An 11,506-nucleotide genomic window follows, 5' to 3' on the forward strand; every position below is an offset into this window, starting at 1 on the left:
GCACTCTCACACACACACACACACACACACACACACACACACACACACACACACACACACAGGCGCAAACACGCTTTGAGAGAATCTAAGAACACCCAAGTCCTAATTTCTGCCCTATTTGACGTATTGGATTACAACCATCTGACAGTAATTTGCTGCCTACTACCGCGAGAAAGAAAAGGAGGGAAGAAGAGAGAGGCTTGTGTGAGAGGCAAAAGAGGGAGGGGGGGGTGAAGGAGGAACACAGAGAAAGATGAGAAAGAAAAATGGAGGGAACATGGGCAACGGCAGGAAGGAGGACAAAAGAGAAGTTCAACAAAAACGGGAAGGGAAATAGAAGGGAGATGGCAAGACCAGAGTCCAGCCCGGCATGAAAAGCAAGAGTTGTTTAAAGTGCGACTCATACTGAGCACGTTGAGGCAAACTTATTTTGATTTATCGGCCCATCTATCACAACGACTGTGAACATTTTAAGATTTCTCACCACGTTTAGTCTGCGTGTTCCTTGATTGCGAAAGAAAATGTGATTTTAAAAAAATAAATCCACATACAAAATCAACCGTATTATCCGATAAGAGCGTGTTTATTTTTTATATTATATGCATACATATTGCATCGTTTTTAACTGTGACTATGTCAGCAAATCTCTTTAGATTTAAAAGAGAAGATGCTTTTAGTAAGAGAGAAACAAACAGCTCTCTGACAATTATCTTGATTAGCGCTTAGCTTTTCATGTGCCCCTCGCAGGGGCTAGATACTAATGTTGTGCAGTTGTACCTCAACAATTGACCAATGGGTGTACTTCAAAAGCATCAACTTTATCTGGACACCGAGGTGAAGATCTGGCTGAATGAATTTATAAATACTGTACAATATGTATTAATTCTTCTTCAAACCATTCACATTTGCTTTAATGACAGATTGGAGAACGACATTTACGTTATACAAGTTGTGTAAACCACATATTAGATGGTGTTATTATGATTTGGGCAGTGATTCCATAAGTATGACATTATACAAAGAGACCCGATGTCCCGCACAGGGAAAAAAAAATCAACCAAACTTGTATGTCTAAAGCGTAGGCTAACTTGGATTGATCATTGCACTGGTGATGCGGTTCCTGTCTGCCGGACTTGGCTATAAAAAGAAGCCTTGAAGTCACACTGGGGTGTCTTTGTGTCTGCTCGTTGTTCGCACTGACCGTGAAAATAGCAGGCGGTCTTTAGATATAGATACGGTAAATCAGCGACATGATGTCACGGCTGCTGTGGACCTATTACAACTTAAGCCATCAATTGTCACAGTGATGAAAGAGATTATAAATACAGTGAGGACAGACAGTCAGACGCATCCACCGACCAGGAAAGATGGTAAGACTAGACGGGCTCCATCACTCCCTGCTGAGATGGTGACGTGAAAATACTGAAGGAATGTCAAAGTGTCTTATTGCCAAATATCACTATTTTTGGACAGCATAATTGGACAAGACTTGAAACAGATTTGGCTCAATATGTCTGGAGGCATAACACTATACAATATGAGTGTGTTATAATGTTATCAACCTATTAAAAGCCACCATCCATCCATCCATCCATCCATTTTCTGATCTGCTTATCCTCATGCGGGTCACGGGCGTGCTGGAGCCTATCCCAGCTATCTTTGGGCAGGAGGCGGGGGACACCCTGAACTGGTTGCCAGCCAATCGCAGATCAAAAGCTACTTTATTTTTAAGAGGAAGTGTGGTTTTTCTTTGCAGACATGGAACTAAAATAAAATGAGACCATTTTCCTTTTGTGAAATCAACCACTTGATTCTACTTATAGATGAAACAGTTGATGATTTACTGATCACAGTGATACAATGTGAAACTGTTTGAAACCATTTAAAGTTTTAACTATCCTCATTTCTTTATTTAGAGCTTCTGGGTGTGATTGGTCATTTTTTGGGCTTGTTCCGGTGAACAGGTGAAGAAAGAAGCAGATGCGACCCGTAGAAGAAGACATGCATATGTTCGGATGTAGCTACGACTGGTTAAGGGTAAAGCAGTGATATTTTTTTCACCTAGAAAGAGAACTATGGCAAAAGTGTTTGTAACGATGGGCTTTTTTCATGCAAAAATCTGTGTTTCTGCTCTGCGGCCACAGTGCATGGTAGTGGGCAGTACCCTTGTCTCCAGAACTCTTAGAAATGATAAAAACAAGTACCGACTCATACATTGCCAAGGTGTCGGAGAGGACTCTGCATCCGCTGCTACTCAAAATCAAGCATTTCATTGTTTGTAAGAATGTGGATGGATTTAACTGCATTTAGACTTAAATCAACATAATAACCCTGTATCTACAGGAGACACGCGTATGTATGTTATTATTGAAATTTCAGGTCAAAAGGCCATGTCATCCATCCATTCATCCAACGCTTGTCCTCAATTGGTTTGCAGGAGAGCTGGCGCTTACACCAGCTGACTTGGTGAGAGGCGGGGTACACACTGGACTGGTCATCCGCCAATCACCTTTGGTCACGTCATTTAAAACATAAAGAAATACAAGTAAGTCAATAAGGACTCGTTACGAACTCACTACGAAATACCTACAAAAGAAGAGAACATTTTTTGATCACTTTGGCAGGTCAGTGGCAAATCCAAATTCTTCAGGCCCATGAAGGCAGTCAGTCTACTTCCTGGCTCTAGTCCGGAGAGTCAAAACACCCCAAATACTGGCCGCCACCACATCCCCACCACTCCATGAGCATTAATACAACATTACGCATGTGTGTCACTGCACATGTGCACATTTTTACCACTGCTGTTATTTAAATACATAATTCTTGGTATTTTGATTGAATTTCATGTGGTCTTGTATGGATGACAATTCATTATGGTTGCTGTTGTTTGCAATTTTGAACATACAAAAAGGTCAAACTATTGTTGATGTTGTATTTATTTTCAAAATAACAGTGCAGTATTTGCAATGCTTAAGGTTTATGTAGCTGTAATTTTTTATACCGTGATAAGACTGTACTGATGACCGTGATCATTTTTGTCGCTTTAATTGTGCCATGAAGTTGTCAAACCATGACTGTGGTCCAGATACAGGCAAAAGCAGCACACACACTCTCCAAAATCATCCTCGACATGGTCATTTTGAACATCAAACTAATAATCTCAATATTACGATGACATACACCCAAAAAGAGATGAATGCACAATGAGTTTGCAGGATGTTCACTTTTACATCAAGAAAACCTCAAATTAAGGGCTCATATCATCAACTGGAAACGTATACAAAATGAATTAAATGACATTTCAAATGGGATAAAGTCCATTAATTCCAGATCAGACAAATCCATTTGAAACTGTGGAAGACTTTTTTTCAAACCACTGCTTTTTTTTTTTTTTTTTTTTTGCCTTGAGTGCACTCGCGTGTTTACTGAGACATGGCAGAATACCAGTACTTATAATTAGTAATATTATAATCAAAATTGCAGCCCAGAGAGTGTGATGCAACCACCTGTCTGGGTGACATTGTGTTGATGTCTGGTTGTGCACAAAGCTGACACACTCATGATTGCTGGGATAAATATTATAGCAGGAAGTACCTGTCAGCCCTGATGATGCGTGATGGACAGCTTGTTTACTTCCTGGTGCGACATTCCGCATTTATTCTCAGAATAGTTTGCTTGTATTTATTTATTTGTCTGTCTATTTATTTGTTTTTACTCCTGCATTCCACTAATCAAAAAGAAGAAAACATAAAGAACCTGCGGACTGTGTGTTTAGTTTCGTGAGACTTACTACTTCTGACCGTCCATCTCTGCAAGCGTTCTGGAAGCGGGCTTGTCTCTCCTCATGGGGTCTGTCCCTGAAGCCAGTGTATTTTATCTGAAAAGAAACATCAGAATCTTGAGAAGCCCGGCGACGATTTACACATCGTGTAGGCAGGAAGACGCTTTTAGATAGGCAAAGTCAACACTAACCTGCTTTTTCGAGATAAGCCACAGGAATTTTGATTTAAAATTACCGTGCTTTGCTTCGAAAAGAACAAAAATAATAAAAATAAAACAACAAAATAACGCGCGCAAATAATCCGTCAGAAGCAACTTTCCAAAATGTTCATTTGAAGTTAAAATAAATGCAGGTGTACGTATTGGGTATTAACAGGCGTATATACAGTAGTCACTTTTTCAAAAGAGTCGAATCGCACATGCGGTAGTGATGGTTTTTTTTTTTTTACACTTCAGGCGGTAATTAACTGAATTTATACGGTATCGGACTTAGTAACACAGGAATATAACATCAACCAGGCAGCCAATTGTGTATACGTGTATTTATTTCCGCCGTGCACGCTCACCTCACACTCCCTGCTCAACTTGCGGAAAAACTCCTCATTCTCAAACTTGCTCCTCTGGTCCGGAACTACCCGCGGCATCTTTCCCAATGTGGATTCCTCACTTTATTCCCCGCTTTCCCCCCCTCACCATCAACTATAAAACGAACCCGCGCAGTCAAACTTTTTTAGGGGGGGTTGTTTCTTCGAGTCTGTCAACTCACTTCCCTTCCGTGTGTGAGTCGGCTTGCGTCTTCCTCGTGTGGAGAAATGTGAAATGCTGCTTTCCAAGCGCGTGACTAATGGTTTTTGCTGCCCCGATCGCGTCCTTCTCTTTGCCTTCTTGTGCGCCTTATTAAGTGACCCAAGTAGACAGGAAAAAAAGCCTCAAGATCAATTTGACCGCGTCTCTCTCTCTCTCTCTGTCTCTCTCTCTCTCTCTCTCTCTCGCTCTCTCTCTCTCTCTCTCTCTCGCTCTCTCTCTCTCTCTCTCTCTCGCTCTCTCTCTCTCTCTCTCTCTCGCTCTTTCTCTCTCGCTCTTCCTCTCTGTCTGTCTCTGTCTGTCTCTCTCTGTCTCTCTCTCTCTCTCTCTCTCTCTCTCTCTCTCTCGACCAAAGTCTCTTTACCAATCTGTCTCCTCGAGCGTCTTCTACTCTACCTGTAACTATCAAATACTACTCCCTCCGCATATCCATAGGCCTAGCCAAAGTTCCCACATTGAAGCCACCATTTCTCCCATTATCGATAGATGATATGCTGAGAAGCCACCTATTTAATAATGAATGTGCCACAGATCACGTGACGCCGAGTGTATGAACGATACCACCAAAAGGGCATGATCAAATTCTCGTATGTTTATGATTATTATTACTATTATTATTTTTATTATTATTATTATTATTATTATTATTATTGTTATTATTATTATTATTATTATGGTATCTCACAATGTTTGGTTATGTTCATAAAAACGTGTAAAAATACACATATGTCCACACAAAATGATGACGAAAATAGGAAATCATCAAAAGATTTTCACCATTGTGGCTTATTAAATTTCCGTATGGCCGTGAAGGCACCCAACACAGTCTACTTCCTGGCTCCGCGGAGTCGCTCTTGCTCTTGTGACTGAACACCCAAAATACCAGCCGCCCCCACATCGCCACCACCCCCATTCACAATAATAATACAACTACACACGCTGCGTGTCGAGCCACTGCGCATGCGTGCGGTCCCAAACCGCAAACTTTATGGGAGCCATATGTGAGAGGCGAACGATGCAGGGACACTATTTCAAGGCTCCTCAAAGCAGAGTGGAACAGACGTGTTTTTAACAGACTGTTTAAATGTCAAAACAGGGATTCCAAATTAAACCTTGCAATGGGTCAACTGCACGAAATCTGTGTTTTTATGTGCAGATGTTCATAATGTGCTGAGAACACCGTGTTAGGATGATTCAGTGGACTTACTGTCTTGCTATTTTTGAGCTTCAAAATGAGCCAAGCAGAAATACTTGGACGATTCTTAACTGAATCCCAGTGACACTGCTACACCAGAGCGAAAGGGTGCGAGAATCCAGTCAAAAATTCGAATAGCCTCAGTTAAGCCCCTTCAGAAATGTATTAGATGTATTTTAAAATATATTTCTTATATTTCTAAATTGGTTGCGCAGCCCCCTTATGTATGGGTCAAAAAAATCCTAGGACTTTTATGCGCTGGATCCCTGTGTTAATTCTAACTCAGGAAGCACCAATTCCAGTCCTTCAGAGCCCCAGCCAGCCGTGTTTGAGATGTTTCCCTCCTCCAGCACACCCGATTCAAATGTTCAGGATCGTTTTCAGGCTTCTGCAGAGCATGCTGATGAGCCGATCATTTGAATCGGGTGTGTTGGAGGAGGGAAACATCTAAACCATGGGCCCTAGAGGATCCCTGATCGAAATAATAAGGTCAAAAAGAAGTAAATAACAAATAAAGTAGAGTAAACCTATGAAAGAAGAAAAAATATTGCTACACAAGAGTCATTACACCGAACCTGTCATTTGCACCCCTTGGAAATAAAATGTACAAATACATGATAGAGTGACCTGTAAAATACATTATTTCCTGAAGTAAAGTCTCCTGCACATTGATCGGATTGCCTATTTCATAAATATGTTAGGAGAATAATTTAAACTACCCTGAACACTGGAAAAATAGCATCCGATGCCTATTTCAACTACGACTTTTTTTTTGGGCTTTGCCATTCAATATGAAAATACCTGTAGAAAACCTTTAAAAATGTGATCACGTTTACAAATTATCCATCATTATGCAAACTGTACTTGAAGTAGAAAAGAAAAAGTTTTACTTCACACTGTCATTGTGTCCTTGCGTTTTCACTCAATGCTGTTAACCTAAGATGTTATCGCCTATGAATAATGAAGATGCTTCCACAAGTCACAACAACATAGGAAGATCAAAATACCTCACAGTCTTTTAACCTAAATTATGTTTTAAAATATAGTTTATTTTAGAAATTCACTTTTTTGAATACTGTAATGATTTCAGTGTTTACATGCTGTTACTTTCAGTCCAGTTAATCAAATGAGAAGTTTCAGTACAATAAAAACGTGACATAAAAAAAGATAAAGCTCCCGAAGCTGGGCTAATACACATTTTGAGTAATTAACTAGGTATATTATCAGATATTTATGAGAAATTCTGCTTTATTTTGAGAGTGTTACAACAATCCAAAGGCACTAGTTAGATGGAATGGCCCATAAACACATTGGGCTCTATATTTGTACCCACTGCAAGTCTGGAGTGAGGCACGGTGTAAAGTGCGGCCTTGACTAAGTTTTGGTATTTTCACAGACCCATGCAAGCCAGTGCACTGTGGCACTTTAAAAAGGGTGTTTTGTGCCAATGTAGGCGTGAACACAGCCAACATGTTTCGCCGCCAATCAAAGCATCCCTTTTAAAATCTGAGCACACGGGGCGCACAATTCTCGACAAGGCGGAAGGAGAAAACGATTTGCTGGTGTCCACGCATGAGGTCAAAAATGCGCAATTGTTCAATGAATTGATTTTTGCTATGATTCAGAGGGTTCGATGCATGCTGTTGTCATATTTAGGAATGAAATATGATGACAGACACGACACGTGTGCATATCTCAGAATCTGTATGACTACACCTCGATCAAATTCACCAAAATCATCTTACACTACCTGCATCAATAGTTAGGCATCCTTCCTGTAGGCGTAAAGCTGAGACGACTTTCAGTCACCAAATTGTCAGGTGTGCTGAGTTCATCCCAAGGGACCCACCAGAGTGCCCACCACCGAGCGGCCTACCAAATTTCCAAACAGACAAAACGAAGCTTGCACTGGCACAAAAAAGAAAAAAAAAATCAAGGTGCGGCAGTTTTTATGCTTGAGTCCAGCTGTGCTGGACTCAAATAAGGAGCCCATTAAGTGAAGAACCTGCTCAAGTGCAGGTATCTTGTTAGTTTGCAGTTTGGATTGGAAGAGCTTCAAGCGCATCTTTACACAAATCTTAGCTCCACAAAAAAAAAAAAAAAAAAAAATTTAAAAAGTACAAAGTCAATTGAGCTTTTGAAAGTTGTTGCAGAGTTGTTGAGAAAAGTTTCACCATTCATCCATCCATTTTCGATAACTTTTACACACCGTGAACTACTGGCTATGAACCTTCATACGTTTTCACGTGTGCTTGCCAAAATAAGAGTAAGAGTTTTCCTGAATCTAAACTCATTTGAAAGTTTTGAAAATTCTCCGAGCACCAAACTTAACACTTCAGCCCATACATACATGAAAGTGGATCAAAACGAGTTGTGTCCAGTCAACTGTGCGAATATGAGACCAGACTGCATGCACATCAGAATTGTTCACTATGGCAACCGCAGATTATCTGACTAATTGATGAACCTTTTACTGCATCACCAGACTGAGTTGTTAAATCACTCATGCGCTGTTTGGCCTGCAGCAAACATGAGCACAAATGGCCACTTTGAGGAAGTAAAGTAGTTGGCTTTGTCAACAGGATCAAATGAATCAAAGAATTACTGGGAATCAATGACATGAGTGCCATAAAAAAGCAGTCTTTGTTTTCGTTGAACTGTTTGGAGCATATGCTCCAGCCTGAGGCCTGAACCCCCTTGAAAAGTGCTTCTTAGCCACTCATCCTGCACAGATGTGCTACAAGTATCCAAATCCCTCTGTCCTAAAAAAGTGGAATCTTGTATTTTTTCCAAAGTATTTTAGTATTGCTGTTCAATAATTAATGTGATAATGTCACACGACCTACAGTTTGCGTGTGTGTTATTTCACATTTTTACGATTGGATAGTTTTGGTCTTTTGTTATTTTTGTTTGACGTAGATGTCATACAGTCACGGCAACGACTATTTGCGGATTGTTGTATTAGTCTTACGTTAGTTAGCTAGCTTCCGAAAATGTTGGTGACCCCTGCTCTAGATCCACTAGAAGGAGACCGTTCGAAGGGCAGCTCTGCGACATTGTTCCACCAGGTTGTCTTAGCTTTGCCCCAAAGTCTCCAAGAGTTCTACTCACCAGGGAGGAGTCACCTCAGCTGGTCAGTCACTCTTGCTGTGGAGGAGGAAGAAAAAACATATGATACAAAAAAACCAAGATGAACAACTACAATGAAAAATGACTTACATAGGAAAGTGCAAAAAACATGGCGAGGTCAACAAAACGAAGCGCATGACACATCAAGAAGAATTCAATACTCAGTGGCAGTGTTCTAAGCAAGATGAATTATCTGACAGAGAAATGACAACTTGGAAGTCCATAAATAGTCAGCTGATTAACATTGGCAGCAGGTGTGCATGCAGGAGGGAAGGCCCTCCTCTGCCACATGCTGGAGACAGACAAGAACGGAATCATGACCTAGCTGGTTCAAAATGCAGCAGTGAGGCTTAATAATTCCGATGGGTGGCACCACATCGCCCCAATTTTAGCAAAATTTCATTGTCTCCCAGTCTGTTTTAGAATTGATTTTAAGATTCAACTGATTACTTAAAAAGCACTTATGGGACTGGCTGCGAGCCACCTGTCCGAAGTTTTAACTACATATGAGTTAGCACGTGGTCTCAGATCCCCGGGTGAAGGCCTCCTGGATGTTCCAAAGTCAAGACTTAAAAATAAAGGTGAGTGAACATTTTCTGTTAGAGCTCCTCGACTTTGGAATGATCTCCCTGTGGATCTGAGATGTGCAGATTCTGTTGCATCTTTTAAATCACTTGTTAAAATTCACTCTTATATTTTTCCCCCTTGCTTCCACAAGTGTGTGTGTGTGTGTGTGTGTGTGTGTGTGTGTGTGTGTGTGTGTGTGTGTGTGTGTGTGTTATTGTTTCTGTGGTATGTACGGATGTACAAGTGTACTGCATCCTGAGAGCAAATGCTTCGGTTACCCTATTTAAAGGCACAACAAAGGCTCAAGTACAGTTCTACACCACTGGAAAATTAAAACCACAATAAAGAACATACCGTTGAATCAATTCCGCTTTACCGGTGTGAATAAAGACTTGAGCTTTGAAATGAATATTTAATATAGTTGTTATTACATTGTCCTAAGTGGTCATAGTTCTGTGGCCAGTCAGTGTAAATTGATTGTGTATTTTTCTTTGTCTTTGCAACACATGAGCCTGCTCAGTTGCCATGTTGTGCATAAGTTAGTTTACAAGTGACAATGCTACCTTATAGCGTTGGCCGTTGAACATTAAACCCAAAATCAGTGCCATATGTTGTGCTTGTTGTACCCGTCATTGTTATTCAAGGGCACACACAGCAGTATTTGGCCTTTGTTTTGCGGCGCAGATTATGCTGCGGCCCTGGAAATGGCCTAATAAATATTTAAAACGCATCAATAACACAGAAACGTTAATGATGCTACAGTGGCATGGAGCTGACTCGGGATAATGTGTGTGTACGGACAGGGGATGCCATTCCTGAATCAGTTCTTTGAGGCAGGAGCGTGTGTTCTCGTTTTGTTATGATGCCTGGGTGTCATCTGCTCCAATATTCCGTGTTTGCAAGGCTCTTTGCTGTCTGTATCTCTGTCATCTGAAGCGAGACTGAAAACTGCCGCCTGAATTGTCTGTAAAAGTATTTCTGCTCTTGCTGCACTAAAGTGGCAAGTAAATAATTAATAAGCCCAAAATATTTCAGATATTGCCAATGGAGTACTTTCACCATACTGCTTCTGCTTGTGTGAAGGCCTTAGACGACAACTTTTCTCATTTCTTCCGTAGTTGATTCAGTGTCAACGTTCAAAAATAGTTTCTATTCAAATGACGAACAGTATGAGAGGGAAAACAGACCCAAAGCTTTAGCTTTTAAAGTGTTATATTTTATGAAGGAACCGGCGGCCCAAGTACTTATTTAGACACTGGATTTCTTTACTTCGACGACGTCCATCACTTACCGTTGACATCATCCACACACGTAAAAACATGGACACATTAGTGTAGAGCAGGGGAGCCGTCTGCATGTGCGTATATTTATTCTTGGTGATCCCGTGGCTTACAGACAAATTTGGAATGGCGCATGGTCTAGTAATTTAGTGGATCAGTTACAATGTTTGGTCAGCCAGTCTGTCTGGCCTGTATATTTGGCTGGCTGTCCGCTTTTTAATCATGCCTGGAATCAAGAACACCCGCCTCCCCCATATCCCCCCTCCCCCCACACACACATTGAAAAACAAACAAAAAAAATAAGCTATGCAACATTTTTGTAAATGTGTAAAAATAAAGAGAAATCTCAAATAAGATGCAATCACGTTATCCAATCTGCAGCATAATGCAACCCAAAGAATATTAGACACAATAAAAGTGCATTACAGAGGATATGCACACCTGCAAAGAATATGCAAATGACATTTCACCACCGGTATGCAGTTTGTCGTCACTCCAATAGTCCCATGCAGTAATTTACTCACATTTATTTTAAACGATGAAAAATCAGAACCTTCCACGTTATGCTTATTATTACTCACTTAGATTTCGTCCCTTAAGGGTTCTCGTGTCAACACTAATCCTCCCTAACCCTATAGTGGTGGGCATGCACTCTGTCACTGATGGAAGGTCTGTCAGTCTGTCAGTTATGCCGGACTCCCGTTTCGCTGAGGATTGTTGGGAACACATGTCACATGTTCCTTCGCGGGGG

General features: G+C 40.9%; 1 protein-coding gene across 2 annotated transcripts in view; it reads right to left on the reverse strand.

Moving 5' to 3' along the window:
• Positions 1 to 4,761, reverse strand: part of cbfb (core-binding factor subunit beta) — a 28,066-nt gene extending 23,305 nt beyond the window's left edge. For both annotated transcript variants that reach the window (XM_019876942.1, XM_019876941.1), the window contains exons 1-2: positions 4,347 to 4,761; positions 3,791 to 3,877 (exon numbers count right to left, since the gene is read on the reverse strand). In XM_019876942.1, the coding sequence (XP_019732501.1) occupies positions 3,791 to 3,877; positions 4,347 to 4,424 (165 nt within the window). In that variant the 5' untranslated portion in view covers positions 4,425 to 4,761. The remainder of the gene's footprint in view (positions 1 to 3,790; positions 3,878 to 4,346) is intronic.
• Positions 4,762 to 11,506: the final 6,745 nt, after the last annotated feature.

Source organism: Hippocampus comes, unplaced genomic scaffold (genome assembly GCF_001891065.2).
Source record: "Hippocampus comes isolate QL1 unplaced genomic scaffold, H_comes_QL1_v1.1 scaffold110, whole genome shotgun sequence".
NCBI classification, from domain to species: Eukaryota; Metazoa; Chordata; class Actinopteri; order Syngnathiformes; family Syngnathidae; genus Hippocampus; species Hippocampus comes.